The sequence below is a fragment of the Mustelus asterias genome, chromosome 13 (assembly GCF_964213995.1).
Source record: "Mustelus asterias chromosome 13, sMusAst1.hap1.1, whole genome shotgun sequence".
Lineage (NCBI taxonomy): Eukaryota > Metazoa > Chordata > Chondrichthyes > Carcharhiniformes > Triakidae > Mustelus > Mustelus asterias.
In genome coordinates this window covers 52,836,686-52,857,555 of record NC_135813.1, presented here as the reverse complement: position 1 = coordinate 52,857,555, position 20,870 = coordinate 52,836,686, and the positions used below count along the sequence as shown (strand labels likewise).

Here is a 20,870-nt window from a genome sequence, read left to right as displayed (position 1 = left end):
GGTATAGATTTAGAAATCCTAAACTAAAGAGTGGTGTGGTGACAAATCATGTTGCTGGGCGGAAGCAGGAAAGTTTATTCATTGAGCTTCTATTGCTGTTCGTACTGTGAGAGGGAGGGACTGAGTGGAAATTTAGAGAATATGGCAAGCCAGTCTCCTGATGGATCCAGCATTGTGATTTTCCCCCCAGTTTTCTCCTTGGAACTTAGCTACACAGCAGTTGACAGATCTTCGAGACATCATTGTTCATGAATCATATTCAATAAGAATCTGTGACCTTGCAATGCTCTACGAGTTTAATGCAACATAAATTCTGTATGATGTTCACCAAGGTATCAGTGTAATCTGGGCAGAATTCAATGAAATTGCAGAATTTTAAACTGAAATGAGTGTCTTCTGGAACCATTTTACAGGAGAGTAGCCATAATCTTTTTGCTGGTTCAAAAGTCCATTCATCTGAAGCATTTCCTGTCCACTAAAATAGCCATACCCCTCGGTCAATATTGCAAATTCCTGCTGATTGCAACTATTTGAGGATGTGTATCACATTGTGCAGAGATTCTGAGGTGCTCAGGCATGCATAGTTATCCAGCATTACTCACCTGCAATGACCAGTGGTCAATTGAAGCCAGATCTGCTTTTCCTGCTGTTGCTGCAATAGCTTTAAATTAATCTAGTTCAGCCAATTACAGTACAGTGGCATCAATTGACTAGTGGTGACAGATCCTGAATATCAAGAGCGGCTCAAAGCAGTCAATTAAAGCCAAATAAAACAGAAGACCAGGAACATTAAATCAGTCAGCTGAAGAATGATTAATTCCTGGCAATCGCATTCCTTGTAATGATAAAGAATGCTGTGTTCCAGTCATAATTAGACTGCAATCATTATGCTGCTTGATTGTGCTGATTCATGGGAGATTTTATATTCAAGATTATGCTGATAGTTTCACATGGAAACCGGAGGGAAATTTCCTCTTAGCAAAACCAACGCAGTGTCCAGTGCATTCTGGGTGCATTTAGTCAATTGTGCCCATGATTGTAACTTCCCACCCCGGTGGTTCCCTTTTCGGAATTTCTATTCTACTTTCATAACAGAACTCGTAGAGTGAAGAATTGTATTGGTTACTTCTTTTTAAAATTCAAACGCCGGAATTTTCTGGCTGTTCACACCGGCAGGATTCTCTGGTCCCGCTTGGAACGGCGGCAGGGCATGAATGGCTGGAAATTTCTGGCCAAAATATTGGTGGCATTAAACTCATATTGAGAAAGTAGCTTTGCATTTGAACAGCAATTTTTCAGCAATAAGAACAACCAAGAATGAACATGAAATTACCTGTGACATCACCTCGAGAGACCAGCTATCTGCCATTGTGATCGCCTGTGTGGGGTTTGTAGGTATTTTACTGTCCTTTTCAGAGGGCCTCAGCAGAGTGGGTCCAAAGACAGTGGCCAGGTTATGCAATGACATCTTGTTGATCTGCTCTTTCTCTGCCACCCTGTTGAATTGAAAATTGCCATTAGGGTTAAATTTATCAATGAGCAGATGGACAGAAAGAAACATTTATTCTGTATTATTTTTCATTCTTTAAAGGAGATTCTTTCAGGCAATCATCTTCAGTATGCTCTTTTGAAAAAAAGTTATTTCCCATGAACAGAAATTACATCACAGACATAAGATGGAATGAGTCATTTAACTCTGGGACAGACAGGAATTGAAATGTGAAGTTGAAATGACTGTCCACTAAAATAGCCATACCCCTAGGTCAATATTGCAAATTCCTGCTGATTGCAACTATTTGTTGAGTGCCTTCTGAAGTTAATTCACTGACACCACTGGCTTCACTGAGATCTCTCATCAAGTGCTCATTTACATAAAAAATGATATTTATGGCAATTTAAAAGAATATTTCAGAACCAATTTCTCAATGTATGAGTCACACTTTCCCTTTTATTATCAGTTTGGTTCTGTGGCAGCACTCTTACTTCTGAATCAAAAGGTTGTGGGTTCAAGTCCAACTCCAGGACTTAAGCCCTTAACTTAAACAAAGAACAAAGAAAATTACAGCACAGGAACAGGTCCTTCGGCCCTCCAAGCCTGCACCGACCATGCTGCCTGACTTAACTAAAATCCCCTACGCTTCCGGGGACCATATCTCACTATTCCCATCTCATTCATGTACTTGTCAAGATGCCCCTTAAAATTCACGACCGTATCCGCTTCCACTACCTCCCCCGGCAACGAGTTCCAGGCACCCACCACTTCCTGTGTAAAAAACCTGCCTCGTACATCACTTCTAAAACTTGCCCCTCGCATCTTAAACCTATGCCCCCTAGTAATTGACTCTTCCACCCTGGGGAAAAGCTTCTGACTATCCACTCTGTCCATGCCTCTCATAATCTTGTAGACTTCTGTCAGGTCTCCCCTCAACCTCCGTCGCTCCAGTGAGAACAAATGCCCTCCATACCAGGCAACATCCTGGTAAATCTTTTCTGTACCCTCTCCAAAGCCTCCACATCCTTCTGGTAGTGTGGCAACCAGGATTGAACACTATATTCCAAGTGCGGCCTCACTAAGGTTCTATAAAGCGTCAACATGACTTGCCAATTTTTTAACTCAATACCCCGGCTGATGAAGGCAAGCATGCTGTATGCCTTCTTGACTACAGTCTCCACCTGCATTGCCACTTTCAGTGACCTGTGTACCTGTACACCCAGATCCCTTTGCCTATCAATACTCTGAAGAGTTTTGCCATTTACTGTATATTTCCTGTATATTTACTGTATAAACTGACATTTCAGTGCAAAAAGGAAGGAGAGCAGCACTGTCTGAGGTACTGTGTTTTAGATGAGACTTTAAATCAAGAGTCATCTGCCTGTCAGATGAACATAAAAGATGCCATGGCACTAATAAAAGAGCAGGAAATACTTCTGGTGCCCTTGTTTGGAAACAATTAAATTCAGGCAGTGTTGTAGCTGATAAGGAGAGGCCACAAAGCTGTCTCTGTTAGCACCAGCCTTGAAAGACACTTGCCATAGATCTGGAAAATTAGGGAACAGGTGCCAGACTTGGGAAGTTCTTGTTACTGCTAAGACGAGCTAATTGGAAGAAGTAACCATTTCAAATATGCATACTTGGATGTCGCCAAAGTGAAAAAAAGATATAAAGCAAAGAATATTACAATAGATACTTCAAAACTTGACAGGATCCAGCTATCCAATCCACTCAGGATAGAAACCTGTGACACAATAAATTCCCTTGTGCTGCAAGTTTGACCCCGAGTATATGCATAACTATTAGTAACAATGGTTATTATTGTATAATGGTTATTCACAAAGGCCCGCCTTTGCAACCTCACCCCTTGCTTGAGGTGTGGTGATCAGGTTAAATCACCCCTAGTCAGCTCTCCCCCTCAAAGGGGACAGCATCCTTGAGCCATCTGGGACTATGGCGACATTACCTTTCTATACTTGCATCAAGTCCCTAAGACATGAAAGAGATCATCATCTGTTTAAATCAAACATTACCTTTCTGGTTCTTTGAAAAGTGGACCTTCCTGAACCAAAAGATGGCTACTACGTGTCACATGATTGACAAGTTGGCTACAGTTGCGGAATAAAAAGTTCAACCCTCATCCTTGTGGAATCTCACAGGTTTTGTTTTGAAGACACATTACAATCCACATATGTGCAGGTTCGGTGGATTGGCCATGCTAAACTTCCCCTTAGTGTCCAAAGATGTGTAGGTTAGGTTGATTAGCCATTTTAAATGTATGGAGTTAGGGGGATAGAGTGGAAGGGAGGGACAGGGTGGGATGCTCTTTTGGAGAGTTAGCGTAGACTCGATGGCTGAATGACCTCGTTCTGCACTGGAGGGATTCTAGAGTTCTATTCATGCTAAAGAACAAAGAAAATTACAGCATAAGAACAGGCCCTTTGGCCCTCCAAGCCTGCACCGACCATGCTACCCGACTTAACTAAAACCCCCTACCCTTCCGGGGACCATATCCCTCTATTCCCATCCTATTCATGTACTTGTCACGACGCCCCTTAAAAGTCACTACCTTATCCGCTTCCACTACCTCTCCCGGCAATGGATTCCAGGCACCCACTATTCTCTGTGTAAAACATCTGCCTCGTACATCTCCTTTAAACCTTACCCCTCGCACCTTAAACCTATGCCCCCTAGTAATTGACTCTTCCACCCTGGGAAAAAGCTTCTGACTATCCACTCTGTCTATGCCTCTCATAATCTTGTAGACTTCTATCAGGTCTCCCCTCAACCTCCATCGCTCCAGTGAGAACAAACAAAGTTTCTCCAACCTCTCCTCATAGCTAATGCCCTTCATACCAGGCAACATCCTGGTAAATCTTTTCTGTACCCTCTCCAAAGCCTCCACATCCTTCTGGTAGTGTGGTGACCAGAATTGAACACTATATTCCAAGTGCGGCCTAACTAAGGTTCTATAAAGCTGCAACATGACTTGCCAATTTTTAAACTCAATGCCCCGGCCGATGAAGGCAAGCATACCGTATGCCTTCTTGACTACCTTCTCCACCTGCATTGCCACTTTCAGTGACTTGTGTATCTGTACACCCAGATCCCTTTGCTTATCAATACTCTTAAGGGTTCTGCCATTTACTGTATATTTCCTATCTGTATTAGACCTTCCAAAATGCATTACCTCACATTTGTCCGGATTAAACTCCATCTGCCGTCTCTCCACCCAAGTCTCCAACTGATCTATATCCTCAGATGGTCCTCATCGCTATCCGCGAATTCACCAACCTTTGTGTCGTCCGCAAACTTACTAATCAATCCAGTTACATTTTCCTCCAAATCATTTATATATAAATCAACAAAACAATCAACAAAACGAGGAACCAGCAGACAAATTGTCTCCCCAGCCTGGGCTATAACAAAGGGAGAGCCATTGAAACTTCTTATATCTGCAGATGTGCTAAATACCACTATTTATCTCCAAAGGTAAACAATGGATTTTGACCAGAGGCACAGAAACTGCTTGCTAGCCTGAACTGACTCATTAATGGACCACATTTCATGACCTAAGCTCATAACTCTGTTTGCTGTCTAAACCCCAGTCTGCAAATATCAAAGCAGTACTCCAGGCTGACCAATAGTCTACATCAAGTTGAAGCCTCCTCGAACTCTGTTTCTGTGGAAGATCCCTGCTGTCGCATGCTGAGCAGACCAAGTCTCTTGATACTAACCTCATCTTGCTGTATCACCATCAACTTTAAAGGAATTATGCAGAACCCTCTTTGGGTAACTGAACTGTAGCTCCTTCATGAATGAACCATCATTGGACCCTGATGTTCTGGATTCTGGCAATCACATGAACTGATATCCATAGCTGTGGTGGTTTCTCTTTTAGTTATTCATAGTTGTAAAAACTCCTTTTTCCCATCTTATTATTGTGTGCCTGTGTGAAGTTGTAACCACTCCCTGGTTTGAATGTGTGAATTAACTATACTTCTAATTGTGATGATTTCAGCCAGGCTAATGAGGTTGGCTTGCTAGAGTGTGAACTACCTGATGAGTCCCACATTGTCTGCCCCTCTACCGCGGCTACATTCGCGGCCAGGTGTCTCTGGAGAGGGAGCATGTGGTGTCCACGGGCGCGGTTGACGCCTTCCGCGACCGCTGGGCGCCGCAGGGGCTGGGGTGTATTATCGACCCCGATAATCACCTTTTGGTTTGACGTTTTAAGTTTCCTTTCGACTTTGTTTTTGGTTCTGGCTGTTCCCCCCTTCCTTTTGGGGAGATGCCCCTTTTACTTTGTCCCTAAGTTAATTTGAGTTCGTTTACTTGATTGGTATCAAAAGAAATATCTGACGAGTCCTAATTGATGGTTAAATCAGGGAGCCTCATGCTCCCTATTTAAATCAGGTGTGTCAGACTCCCAGTCTGCATTTCACCAGGGAGCAACTGGACAGCTGGCTGTGTGCAGATGTATGGTGTAAATAAAGTAACTTGGTGACGGGACTTTCGCCTCCGTGGAATTTTACACTAATTTAACTCTAAACAGAGTTTGCTGTGAGTCACCTTAAAATGACCTCACAAACAGAGAGTTTGGAGAAACACACCACCACCTATTTCAGAAATGAACCACCTCTGTTTATGGACACATGATGAGAAAATAAAGGAGTTCAATTGTGCCTCCCTCCCCTGTTTGTGGGCAGCACGGTGGCACAGTGGTTAGCACTGCTGCCTCACAGCGCCAGGGACTCGAGTTTGATTCCTGGCTTGGGTCACTGTCTGTGCGGAGTCTGCACGTTTTCCACACAAACATGAACAAAGAACAATACAGCACAGGAACAGGCCCTTCGGCCCTCCAAGCCCACGCCGCTCCCTGGTCCCAACTAGACCATTCTTTTGTATCCCTCCATTCCCACTCCATTCATGTGGCTATCTAGATAAGTCTTAAACGTTCCCAGTGTGTCCCGCCTCCACCACCTTGCCCGGCAGCGCATTCTAGGTCCCCACCACCCTTTGTGTAAAATACGTCCTTCTGATATCCGTGTTAAACCTCCTCCCCCTCCCCTTGAACTTATGACCTCTCGTGAACGTCACCACCGATCTGGGAAAAAGCTTCCCACCGTTCACCCTATCTATGCCTTTCATAATTTTATACACCTCTATTAGGTCATCCCTCATCCTCCGTCTTTCCAGTGAGAACAACCCCAGTTTACCCAATCTCTCCTCATAACTAAGCCCTTCCATACCAGGCAACATCCTGGTAAACCTCCTCAGCACTCTCTCTAAAGCCTCCACGTCCTTCTGGTAGTGTGGCGACCAGAACTGGGTGCAGTATTCCAAATGCGGCCGAACCAACGTTCTATACAACTGCAACATCAGACCCCAACTTTTATACTCTATGCCCCGTCCTATAAAGGCAAGTATGCCATATGCCTTATTCACTACCTTCTCCACCTGTGACGTCACCTTCAAGGATCTGTGGACTTGCACACCCAGGTCCCTCTGCGTATCTACACCCTTTATGGTTCTGCCATTTATCGTATAGCTCCCCCCGACATTAATTCTACCAAAATGCATCACTTCGCATTTATCTGGATTGAACTCCATCTGCCATTTCTTTGCCCAAATTTCCAGCCTATCTATATCCTTCTGTAGCCTCTGACAATGTTCCTCACTATCTGCAAGTCCAGCCATTTTTGTGTCGTCCGCAAACTTACTGATCACCCCAGTTACACCTTCTTCCAGATCGTTTATATAAATCACGAACAGTGTGGAATAATGTCTAGATACACGTCGGCGTGTATTTCCTCCAGGTACTCCGGTTTCCTCTCTCAGTCTGAAAGATGTGCTGGTTAGGTGGATTGGCCATGCTAAGTTCTCCCTCAGTGTACCCGAACGGGCATCGGAGTGTGGTGACTAGGGGATTTTCACAGTGATTTCTTTGCAGTGTTTAATGCAAGCCTACTTGTGACACTAATAAATAAAGTTTAAGTTTCTTTCTTATGAAAGCTAATAAATGCTGTTGAACCCGATTTTCCTGTGGAATAATGTCTAAATGCATTCTTTAAATACACTGTCTATTATTCCTCTCACAACCAAATATGGTCATTGCTTCAGTTGCTGTTTATGGGACCTCTGTGCACATTTGGTGGCTTCACAGGATTCCTACAGTGCAGAATGAGGCTCTTTGGGTCTGCACCGACTCTCCGATAGAGCTTCTTACCCACCAGGGATGGCATTCGGTGACTATCTGTGTGGAGTTTGCACGTTCTCCCAGTATCTGTGTGGGTTTCCTCTGGGTGCTCTGGTTTCCTCCCACAGTCCAAAGATGTATAGGTTAAGTTGATTAGCCACTGCAAACGCATGGGGTTACAGGGATAGGACGGAGGGAAAGTCCGAGTTAAAGTTATTAGTAAAAGGGGAGTTGATTAAATTTTTCACCCAGAGGTTCTATGAATGGTAGGATCCTGGAAAGCACTGAAGACCAGAGGGCATATCCACAGATCTCTGAAGGTGGCAGGGCAGGAAGATTAGGTGGTTAAGAAGGCTATAATGTGGTTAAGGATACTTGCCTTTATTAGTTGAGGTACAGAACAGAAGGGAGATCATGTTGGAACTGGTTGGTTAGGCTGCAACTGAAGTAGTGCATGCAGTTCTGGTCACCACATTATAGGAAAGATGTGTTTGCACTAGAGAGGGTGAAGAGGAGGTTTAACAGATTGCTGCCAAGGCTAGAGGGTCTAAGCAATGAGGAAAGATTGGATAGGCTGGAGCTGTTTTTCTTGGAGCAAAGAAGGTTGAGAGGAGACCTGATAAAGGTGTATAAAATTATGAGAGGCATAGAAAAGATGGTTAAGAAGGACCATTTTCCATTAGTAGATGGGTGAATAATCAGGGGACATAGATTTAAGGAAAGAGGTAGAAGACAAAGAGGGGAGTTGAAGAGAAACTCTTTCACTCAAAGGTTGATGGGAGTCTGGACCTCACTGCCTGAAAGGGTGGTTGAGTCAGAAATTTTCGTAACATTTGAGAAGTATTTAGATATTCACTTGCGCTGCCATAATCTCCAAGGCTTTGGGCCAAGTGCTAAAAAATGGGATTAGTGTAGTCAGATTTTTATTGATTGGCGTGGACACGATGGGCTGAATGGCATTCTTTTGTGTTGCAAATGTCTATGAATCTGGAACTCACTACCTTAAAGGATGGAAGAGCAGAAACCCTCAACACATTTAAAAAAACACTTGGATGTACACTTGAGGTGTCGTAACCTACAAGGCTATGGACTATGAGCTGGCTCACATGGACACAATGGGACAAATGGTCTCCTTCTCGTCACAAGTCTTTACATATTTTTATATTTCTGAAACCTCTGGTTCAGAAATAGCAATGGGGACCCTGACTATTTCCACCCTACCTCCAGGGCTAACAAGGTACCTCAGCTATTCATCAGGGTGAAGCCAGACAGTTTTTTTTTCACTGTATGATCAACCAATGTGTTATACATCTTTACTGGATTATTCTTTTTTCCACAAGGGATCAAACAACATCTGTGAATGTATCTAAATATTTGGCATCTTTTAAAATAACCGAAAAAATATTTTTTTCGATTTTCTGCCTTCTTTGAAGATATTTAGGGCAATTTCCACCAAGGTTTCAGGTCATAAACTAGGTTGTTCCTCATGGAAAATATGATAGAGTCTAAATCACATCGTGAGATCATGATTGGTGATATAAGCTTCAATAATAGTCTGATGACATGTTCTAGGTAAGTCCAGCCGAGTTCAGTCCCATAAGACCATACGAAATAGGAACAGGGGTAGGCCAGTCACCCTTCAAGCCTATTCCATCATTTAATAAGATCATAGCTGAACTAACACTCATTAAGTCTACTTTACTGCCTCATCTCCATAACAACTAATTATTCTACCGATTAAAAATCTATTGATCTCAGCCTTGAAAGTGTTCACGGACTCAGCCTTCACAGCTTCCTGGGGTAAAGAATTCTAAGGAGTCATCACTGAGAAAAGAAATTATTCCTCAAGTCCATATTAAAGGAGCACCCCCTTATTCTGTGACTATGCCCTACTCCAGCACTCACTCATAAGTGGAAACATCCTCCCAACATTTACCTTGTCTAACCCCCTAAGAATCTTATGTTTCACTCATATCACCTCTCATTCTTCTCAATACCAAGGAGTAGACCCAACCAACAACTTAATCTTTCCTCATACAGCAGTCCCTCCATGTCCGGGATCTTCCTAGCTAGTAAATCAGTAAGTGACAATGTTATTTATCATGAGTCCAAATTACTGAGATGGTAATCACCTAAAGTGGGTAGCAAAAATGTAATTTTCATTGAATTTAACTTCACTCGTAGCATTTTTCCCCATCTACTTTATGATTCAGATCCATTGCTCAATAGGGAAAATCATGCCACAGCATCCATTGAGTGGTTTTGTGATGGGGGGTCATGTCACCTCCTCCTCTGATGCTGTGGGAAATACAGAATATTTTTTGTTCAGGCTCCAACCCTTTTTCCAGTAAATTGATGAGGTATTGGTGCCCTTCCCTACTCTTGCCCTGACCTGGAGAATTTAATCATTATCCCCCTCCTCTCACTATCACATGGTCCGAATATTCCCTTCCCTTCTTTGACTTTGGCACGGTAGCACAGTGGTTAGCACTGCTGCTTCACAGCTCCAGGGTCCCGGGTTCGATTCCCAGCTCGGGACACTGTCTGAGTGGAGTTTGCACATTCTCCTCGTGTCTGCGTGGGTTTCCTCCGGGTGCTCCGGTTTCCTCCCACAGTCCAAAGATGTGCGGGTTAGGTTGATTGGCCAGGTTAAAAATTGCCCCGTAGAGTCCTGAGATGTGTAGGTTAGAGGGATTAGCGGGTAAAATGTGTGGGGGTAGGGCCTGGGTGGGATTGTGGTCGGTGCCGAATGGCCTCCTTCTGCACTGTGGGGATTCTATGATTCTATGACTTCTCTGTCTCCACTTCTGGGAATAGGCTATCAACCAATATTCACTATAAGCCCACTGATTCCCATAGCTACCCTGAGAATACTTCTTCACGCCTGGCTTCCCCTAAGGACTCTATTTCATTCCCCCAGTTTCTCTATTTCTGTCGAGTCTGTTTGGACAATGCAACCTTACATACCAGCAATTCCAATGCATCTTCCTTTTCCCTCAACTAAGGATTCCTTCTATACTGTGATTGACAGGGCCCACTGACTATGTCTATTCTATTTCACACAATTCTTTTCTCACACTTTCCCCTCTCTTCTAGAATCATATTACCTTGTCATCGTCACCAGCCTCATATTCAACGAATCATTGTCTGCCATTTCTGCTGCCTCCAGCAAACACATCTTCTTCCCATCCCTTTCGGCATTCCGAGGGACCATTCCCTCTGGCACACTCGGGTCCACTTCTCAGCCACTCCTAACACTCTCTTCCTTCCCTACAACACCTTTCCATGCAAGTGTAAATGATGCAATATATGTTCTTTTATGTCTTTCCTTCATACCCTTCAAGGCTTCTCAGAGTTCCTCAGGGTAGTGTCCTAAACCTAAACATCTTCAGCTGCTTCTTCAGTGATCTTTCTGAAGTGGGGATGTTTTCTGATGATTGCACAATGTTCACAATCATTCCTGACTCCTCGGTTACTGAAGCAGTCCATATCCAAATGCAGCAAGACCTGGACAATATCCAGGCTTGGGCTGACAAGTGGCAAGTAACATTCGTGCCAAACAAGTGCCAGGCAATAGCCATCCCCAGCAAGAGAGAATCTAACCATCACCCCTTGACATTCAATGGCCCTACCATTGCTGAATCCCCCACTATCATCCTCCTTGGGGGTTACCAGAAACTGAACTGGACCCAGCCATATAAATACCAATGGATACAAGAGCAGGTCAGAGGCTAGGAATCCTGCGGTGACAAACTCACCTCCTGACTCCCAAAAGCCTCTCCACCACCTACAAGGCACAAGTCGGGAGTGTGACGGGATATTCTCCCTTTGCCTGGATGAGTGCATCTCCAAGAAACTTGACACCATCCAGGCCAAAGCAGCCTGCTTGTTTGCCACCCCTTCCACAAACATTCATTCCCTCCACCACCAATGCACATGTGTACCATCTACAAGATGCACTGCAGGAATTCATCAAGACTCCTTACACAGCACCTTCCAAACCTGCAACCACTACCATCTAGAAGCACAAGGGCAGTAGATACATGGGAATACCCCCACCTGGAGGTTCCCCGCCAAGCCACTCACCATCCTGACCTGGAAATATAGTACCATTTTTTCACTGTCACTAGGTCAAAATCTTCGAACTCCATCTCGAACAGTACTGCGAGTGTAATTATCCAATATGGAGTGCAGTAGTTGAAGATCACAGCTCACCATCACCTTCTCAAGGGTAACTGGGGATTGGCAATAAATGCTGACTTAGCCAGTGACACCTATGAATGAATTAAAAAAGGTCCCAAACACTCCTTCCAAATGAAACAGCAATTTACCCGAACTTCTTTCTATTCAATAGACAGCATTCACTGCTCATAATGTAGCCTCCCCTGTATAGAGGAGACCTGATACAGTTTGGGGGCTTGCTTTGTGAAACATCTCCCTTCAATCTGCAAGTGTGACCCTGAGCTCACAGTTGCCTGTCATTTTAATTTTCCACCTTGCTCTCGTTCTGACCTATTTTCGTCATTGGTTTGCTATAATATTCCAATGAAGCTCAAGGAACAGCACTTTACCTTTTGAAGAGGCATTTTATAGCCTTCTTGACTCAACATTCAGTTCAACAATTTTAGATCATAGCCCTTAACCCATTTTGTTCTGTATTTCTTTGCTGGTTCGTTTTTATCCACTTCTCTCTTGTTTCCTTCACCTTGCTTTATATCATAGCTATCCTGCAATTCACATCTCCTCCAGAGACATTTTTTGTTCCTTTACTTCTTCCATTACCATTCTATTTGGCCTTGTAACCTGATCTGTCCTGTCCTCCATCTCATCATTTTGATCTTCTTTCCACCCTCCTTTCATTTGCTCAAAATCTATTGTATTTCTAAAATACAAACAGAAAGTGCTAAAATATTCAGTGGGTCTGGCAGCATTTGTGGAGAGAAAAGGATAATTAACATTTCAGGTTTGTAACCTTTTATCGAACTATTAGATTTCTAACTTCTCCCGATTCGAATGTAAGGTCACAGACCTGAAACATCAATTCTGTTTCTCTCTCCACAGATGCTGCCTGACCTGCTGAGTATTTTCAGTCTTTATTTCTTGATTAATCCACACCTCTCTTAAATGAAAAATTATACTGTCCAATACTTTGTCCATTACTGAGGTTAGGCTGACTAGCCTGTAATTGCTGCATTTTTATCTCCATTTTTAAACAATAGCACAAGATTAGCAGTCCTCTGGCACAATACCACATCACTCCAGAAAGGATTGGTAAATGATGACCACAGCCTCTGCTGTTTCTTTTCTTGCTTCCCTTAGCAGTCTGGGTTGTGTTTTACCCAAGCCTGATGTTTTATCCACTTTCAGGAATGCTAAATAATATTGCAAACTCCTCCTCAACTACAATGCCTACTTCATCCCTCTCGCTTTTAAAAAGCAAGCTCAAAATATTCGTTAAGAACTAAGCTCATGTTTTCTGCCTCCAAAGACACCTTTTGGGTTCCAATTGGTCCTATTCTTTCCTTATTATCAGGTTAGCCATGAAGGTCTGTGTAGTCAAATAACATGCCAATACTGACTGCCCCAGGTTTACATCTGAATAATGAATATTTGGTGAAAGTAAACATAGACAAATGACATTACAGCACAGTACAGGCCCTTCGGCCCTCGATGCTGTGCCGAGCTTTGTCCGAAACCAAGATCAAGCTATCCCACCCCCGATCATTCTGGTGTGCTCCATGTGCCTATCCAATAAACGCTTCAAAGTTCCGAAAGTGTCCGACTCCACTATCACAGAAGGCAGTCCATTCCACACCCCAACCACTCTCTGAGTAAAAAACCTACCTCGGACATCCTTCCTGTATCTCCCACCATGAACTTTATAGTTATGCCCCCTAGTAATAGTTACATCCACCTGAGGAAATAGTCTCTGAATGTTCACTCTATCTATCCCCTCATCATCTTAAAAACCTCTATTAAGTCGCCTGTCATCCTCCTCCGCTCTCAAGAGAAAAGTCCTAGCTCCCTCAACCTTTCCTCATAAGACCTACCCTCCAAACCAGGCAGCATCCTGGTAAATCTCCTTTGCACTCTTTCCAATGCTTCCACATCCTTCTTATAGTGAGAACAGAACTGCACACAATATTCCAAATGTGGTCTCACCAAGGTCCTGTACAGTTGCAGCATAACACAATGGCTCTTAAACTCAAACCCCCTGTTAATAAACGCTAACACACTATAGGCCTTCTTCAGGGCTCTATCCACTTGAGTGGCAACGTTCAGAGATCTGTGGATATGAACCCCAAGATCTCTCTGTTCCTCCACAATCCTCAGAACCCTGCCGTTGACCCTGTAATCCACATTCAAATTTGTCCTACCAAAATGAACCACCTCGCACTTATCAGGGTTAAACTCCATCTGCCATTTTTCGGCCCAGCTCTGCATCCTATCAATGTCTCTTTGCAGCCTACAACAGCCCTCCACCTCATCCACTACTCCACCAATCTTGGTGCCATCAGCAAATTTACTGACCCACCCTTCAGCCCCCTCCTCCAAGTCATTGATAAAAATCACAAATAGCAGAGGACCCAGCACTGATCCTTGTGGCACACTGCTGGTAACTGGTCTCCAGTCTGAAAATTTTCCATCCACCACCACCCTCTCTCTGTCTTCTATGAGATAGCCAGTTACTTATCCAATCGGCCAAATTTCCCTCTATCCCACACCTCCTTACTTTCTTCATGAGCCAACCATGGAGAACCATTGAAAGGGTGCAGAGGAGATTTACAAGGATGTTGCCTGGATTGGGGGGCATGCCTTATGAGGATAGGTTGAGGGAGCTTGGTCTCTTCTCCCTGGAGAGACGAAGGATGAGAGGTGACCTGATAGAGGTTTACAAGATGTTGAGAGGTCTGGATAGGGTAGACTCTCAGAGGCTATTTCCAAGGGCTGAAATGGTTGCTACGAGAGGACACAGGTTTAAGGTGCTGGGGGGTAGGTACAGAGGAGATGTCAGGGGTAAGTTTTTCACTCAGAGGGTGGTGGGTGAGTGGAATCGGCTGACGTCGGTGGTGGTGGAGGCAAACTCGTTGGGGTCTTTTAAGAGACTTCTGGATGAGTACATGGGATTTAATGGGATTGAGGGCTATAGATAGGCCTAGAGGTGGGGATGTGATCGGCGCAACCTGTGGGCCGAAGGGCCTGTTTGTGCTGTCGCTTTCTATGTTCTAGGTTGTGACAGTTGGTGTCTCACTGTGGGAGTGCTGCTCGGGCTGCAGTAGAGTGTGACAGTTGCTGTCTCAGTGAGGGAGTGCTGCTCGGGCTGCAGTAGAGTGTGACAGTTGCTGTCTCAGTGAGGGAGTGTTGCTCGGGCTGCAGTGGAGAGTGACAGTTGGTGTCTCAGTGAGGGAGTGCTGCTCGGGCTGCAGTGGAGAGTGACAGTTGGGGAAGTGTGGGGAAGTTTTTTGTTTTCTTTTTTTCTTGCTGGTAATGGCTTCAGGGATGGCAGTTCAGGCAGTATGCTGCATCTCCTGTGGGATGTATGTGGTGAGGAAATCCAGTAGTGTTTCAGGAGATTTTAGTTGTAAGAAGTGCATTAGATTGCAGCTTCTGGAGGAGCGTGTAAAGGAGCTGGAGGGGGAGGTAGAGGAACTCCGCATAATTCGGGAGGCGGAGGTGGAAGTTGATAGGAGTTATAGAGAAATAGTAACTCCTAGAAATGAGGCTTGGGTCAATGCCAGGAGGAGGGGTAAGAAGCAATCGGGAAGACAATCCCCTGGGGCGGTTCCCCTCCATAATAGGTTTTCGGTGCTGGAGGCTACAGTTGAGGAGGAATCAACTGAGCATAGAGAGCAGATCTCTGGGGGTGAGCCGAGTGAGAAAGCTCAGGTGGTTAGGGGCTGTAAAAGACTGGGCCTTGTGATTGGGGACTCCACAATTAAGGGGACAGATAGGAGGGTCGGAACTAAAGGTAGGGACTCAGGGTTGGTGTGTTGCCTACCAGGGGCTGGGGTCCGGGATGTGTCTGACAGGGTATTCAGGACTCTTAGGGGGGAGGGAGATAAACCACAAGTTATTGTACATGTGGGGACACACGACATAGGGAGGATAGGGGAAGGGGATATTAGGCAGGGATTTATGGAGTTGGGGTGGAAACTAAAGGCCAAGACTGACAGAGTGGTTATCTCTGGACTCTTGCCTGTACCACGGGATAGTTTAGAGAGGAATAAGGAGAGGGAAGGTTTGAATTCATGGCTGAGGGGATGGTGCAGGAGGGAGGGGTTCAGGTACTTAAGCAATTGGGGCTCGTACTGGGGAAGGTGTGACCTCTATGAGAAGGATGGTCTACACCTTAATCAGAAGGGGACCAAAATCCTGGGGGGTAAATTTGCTAAGGCCATGCAGGGAGGTTTAAACTGATTCGGGGGGGGGGAGGGATCCTGAGTAGTGGGGCTGAAAGTGAGGGATGCATGGATGGGGACTGCAATGCACGGCATTGCAGAGGTGGGGTGGAGCAGGGTTTGAAATGTGTATACTTCAATGCCAGGAGTATTCGCAATAAAGTGGGTGAACTTGCAGCGTGGATCAGTACCTGGGACTTCGATGTTGTGGCTATTTCAGAGACATGGATAGAGCAGGGGCAGGAATGGATGCTGCAGGTCCCGGGGTTCAAATGTTTTAGTCGAAGTAGGGAAGGAGGTAGAAGAGGGGGAGGGGTAGCATTATTGGTCAGAGATTGTATCACAGTGTCAGAGAGGAGGTTTGATGAGGACTTATCTGTTGAGGTAGTATGGGCGGAGATTAGAAATAGGAGAGGAGAGGTCACCCTGTTGGGAGTCTTTTATAGACCTCCTAAAAGTTCTAGAGAGGTTGAGGAAAGGATTGCGGAGTCAATCCTGCTTAGGAGTGAAAGTAATAGGGCAATTGTTATGGGGGATTTTAACTTGACTAATATTGACTGGAATTGTTATAGCTCTAGCTCGTTAGAGGGGTCAGTTTTTGTTCAAAGCGTGCAGGAAGGTTTTTTGACTCAGTATGTAGACAGGCCAACTAGAGGTGAGGCTATATTGGATCTGGTGCTGGGAAATGAGCCAGACCAGGTGCTAGACTTGGAAGTTGGTGTGCATTTTGGTGATAGTGACCACAATTCGGTTACGTTCACCTTAGTGATGGAAAGGGATAGGCATGAACCTCGGGCCAGTGGTTTTAGCTGGGGGAAGGGTAATTATGAGGCTATTAGGAGAGAATTAGGAAACATAGGTTGGACTAGGAGATTACAGGGACTGGGAACGTCCGACATGTGGAGTTTTTTCAAGGAGCAGCTACTGCGAGTCTGTGATAGGTATGTCCCTGTCAGGCAAGGAGGAATTGGTAGGGCTAGGGAACCGTGGTGCACCAAAAAAGTTTCTTTGTTGGTTAAAAAGAAAAAGGAGGCTTATGTTCGGATGAGACGTGAGCACTCGGATAGTGCACTAGAAAGCTTTAGATTGGCTAAGAGGGAGTTGAAGAGCGAGCTTAGAAGGGCTAAAAGGGGACATGAGAAGACTTTGGCGGATAGGGTTAAAGAGAATCCTAAGGCGTTCTATAGGTATGTCAAGAACAGAAGGTTGGTTAGGGCAAGTTTAGGGCCAGTTATAGATGGCAGAGGGAAGTTATGTGTGGAACCGGAGGAGATTGGTGAAGCATTGAACCAATATTTCTCTTCGGTGTTCACGCAAGGGGACATGAATATAGCTGAGGAGGACACTGGGTTGCAAGGGAGTAGAATAGACAGTATTACAGTTGATAAGGAGGATGTGCAGGATATTCTGGAGGGTCTGAAAATAGATAAATCCCCTGGTCCGGATGGGATTTATCCAAGGATTCTCTGGGAGGCAAGAGAAGTGATTGCAGAGCCTCTGGCTCTGATCTTCAGGTCGTCGTTGGCCTCTGGTATAGTACCAGAAGATTGGAGGTTAGCGAATGTTGTCCCATTGTTTAAGAAGGGGAACAGAGACTTCCCCGGGAATTATAGACCGGTGAGTCTCACTTCTGTTGTCGGCAAGATGTTGGAAAAAATTATAAGGGATAGGATTTATAGTTATTTGGAGAGTAATGAATTGATAGGTGATAGTCAGCATGGTTTTGTGGCAGGTAGGTCGTGCCTTACTAACCTTATTGAGTTTTTTGAGAAAGTGACCAAGGAGGTGGATGGGGGCAAGGCAGTGGACGTGGTATATATGGATTTTAGTAAGGCGTTTGATAAGGTTCACCATGGTAGGCTTCTGCAGAAAATGCAGATGTATGGGATTGGGGGTGATCTAGGAAATTGGATCAGGAATTGGCTAGCGGATAGGAAACAGAGGGTGGTGGTTGATAGTAAATATTCATCATGGAGTGCGGTTACAAGTGGTGTACCTCAGGGATCTGTTTTGGGGCCACTGCTGTTTGTAATATTTATTAATGATCTGGATGAGGGTATAGTTGGGTGGATTAGCAAATTTGCTGATGACACCAAAGTCGGTGGTGTGGTAGACAGTGAGGAAGGGTGTCGTAGTCTGCAGGAAGACTTAGACAGGTTGCAAAGTTGGGCCGAGAGGTGGCGGATGGAGTTTAATGCGGAGAAGTGTGAGGTAATTCACTTTGGTAGGAATAACAGATGTGTTGAGTATAGGGCTAACGGGAGGACTTTGAATAGTGTGGAGGAGCAGAGGGATCTAGGTGTATGTGTGCATAGATCCCTGAAAGTTGGGAATCAAGTAGATAAGGTTGTTAAGAAGGCATATGGTGTCTTGGCGTTTATTGGTAGGGGGATTGAATTTAGGAGTCGTAGCGTTATGTTGCAACTGTACACAACTCTGGTGCGGCCGCACTTGGAGTACTGTGTGCAGTTCTGGTCCCCACATTACAGGAAGGATGTGGAGGCTTTGGAGAGGGTGCAGAGGAGGTTTACCAGGATGTTGCCTGGTATGGAGGGGAGATCCTATGAGGAGAGGCTGAGGGATTTGGGATTGTTTTCGCTGGAAAGGCGGCGGCTAAGAGGGGATCTTATTGAAACATATAAGATGATTAGAGGTTTAGATAGGGTGGATAGTGATAGCCTTTTTCCTCTGATGGAGAAATCCAGCACGAGGGGGCATGGCTTTAAATTGAGGGGGGGTAGTTATAGAACCGATGTCAGGGGTAGGTTCTTTACCCAGAGGGTGGTGAGGGATTGGAATGCCCTGCCAGCATCAGTAGTAAATGCGCCTAGTTTGGGGGCGTTTAAGAGATCCGTAGATAGGTTCATGGACGAAAAGAAATTGGTTCAGGTTGGAGGGTCACAGTTTTTTTTTTAACTGGTCGGTGCAACATCGTGGGCCGAAGGGCCTGTTCTGCGCTGTAATGTTCTATGTTCTATGTTCTATGTTCTAACTGAAGAAGGGAAAGGGTTAATGTTTTTTTGTACTCAATGTATTTTGTGCCTAAAAGGTTGAACTTTGTACCTGGAATGTATCACAAACATAACTCTTGCTTATGGCTAGCCTCCTTTTTGTTTATATTGCTCCTGGTAGTAGCATAAGCCATTTGTTCATGTCTTTCATCTTTTACTTTTAGTAGTATAAGCCATTTGTTGGTTTCATCTTTTACTTTTAGTATAAGCCATTTGTTCATGGTTCCCTTCCTTGTTTATATCATTCTGATAAAACAGACAGTTGAATATAGATGTTAGTCTTTCTTTCCCGTGGGCTTGTCTATGATTTAAACAGAGGAAGCAGCGACCAAATGGTAGAGTGCGAGAATGGCCGTTTGAAGGAGGACTCCCACTGGGACAGTTGCACTCAGTCACTCAGTCACTTCAAAGGAAACGCTGCGGGAAGAGCAGGGGACCAGCGGTGACACCTTGACTGCAACGACCAGAAGAATTGTGCTTTATGACCCAAGGATGGTCTCAAACATGGTCCAGAGACTATCAGAAGCTGTTAAAGGAACTATAATTTATGATCAAGGACTGTTAACTGGACTTTGCTTTATGGCTTGTATTGGGAACCCTGATGTATAAATATCCACGCTTCTTGTGTTCAGAGAGAACTTTGGCTTCCGCTTTCAAGGGGTCAAGTTCTCCCATAAGCTTATGAGAATAAAGCATGACTGTATTTTGACTCATACCAGCCTATATAGGTATATTTTCCGACTTCATTTTGGTGCCGAAACCCGGGAAAACCCCGGATCTGTTTGTGGGACTCTGTTTGCGGGCTCAGGTTGAATGGCCACAACCTGTGTACTGGAATAGAGTTCTGAACCTAATAGGGTGAGTCAAACTACAGTGGGCTGATCATGTGTGATGAGAGTGTGTGAGAGTGAAAGACATCTGAACTGAACACATACGGACAAGGAGGCATTTGTCTGTTATGGATTCTCAAGTGAGTGTAAAGGCTGGAGAAAAGTTGCCTGAGGTGTGCTGTTCAGACGTGAGTGAGAAAGAAACTGTCTGTGTGAGAGAGAAACTGTTTGTGTGATCACCAGAGTAGAAGTAAGCTTAATAGTGTAAGCTTAATAGTGTAAGCGGTGGTACGGAGGGATTTGATCACCCCTGACAGATAACACCGGACTCTGATAAGAGCGGCCTAGGAGTGGGAGAGTGAGAAGGGAGAATAGAAGGCTCCAAGTGGTGAGTATAAAACTTATCTGTATTATGGTGGGATCACAAGCACAAAGACAGTGGGGACTACCGGAATCCCTGATAAATGAGTGTATGACTGAGAGGAACAAATTCATTAAACAGATGAGAAAAAGGGGGGTGGAACTTATCCTACCCTCTGGGCCAACAGCATAAGTGGTTGGGTAAAGAAAAGAGAAACATGACAAAGAAAATAGGAGTATTGTTAATACATCAGTTAGCTGGACTAATTGAGCAAGTAGTCACCTCGACTCAGAAGTGGAGTGAGGATAAAGAAAGGATTAGGGAGTTAGAATGCAGAGTAAGGGAACTGGAGAAACAAAACCAAGTATTAGAAGAAAAGCAATGGAGAGGGGAAACCATTCCTCTACCTCCTTATGAGTCCACACAACAGGGACTAAATGCTCTTCCAGAGGAATGGGACGCCCTGGAACACAACTTAGTGCCAGTAACCCGAGGGGGAACAGATTCGCAGCCAAAAGTAAATTATAAACCATTCACTCTAGGTGAGAGGCAGCAGATAATGGCTTCCCTGGGTAAAT

At 44.7% G+C, this 20,870-nt stretch overlaps 1 protein-coding gene across 1 annotated transcript in view; it reads right to left on the bottom strand.

The window, feature by feature from the left end:
* The window catches only part of LOC144502618 (breakpoint cluster region protein), a 632,965-nt gene that overhangs the window by 4,871 nt on the left and 607,224 nt on the right, over positions 1-20,870 (bottom strand). The window contains exon 22 of the mRNA XM_078226759.1: positions 1,334-1,496. Within this exon, the coding sequence (XP_078082885.1) occupies positions 1,334-1,496 (163 nt within the window). The remainder of the gene's footprint in view (positions 1-1,333; positions 1,497-20,870) is intronic.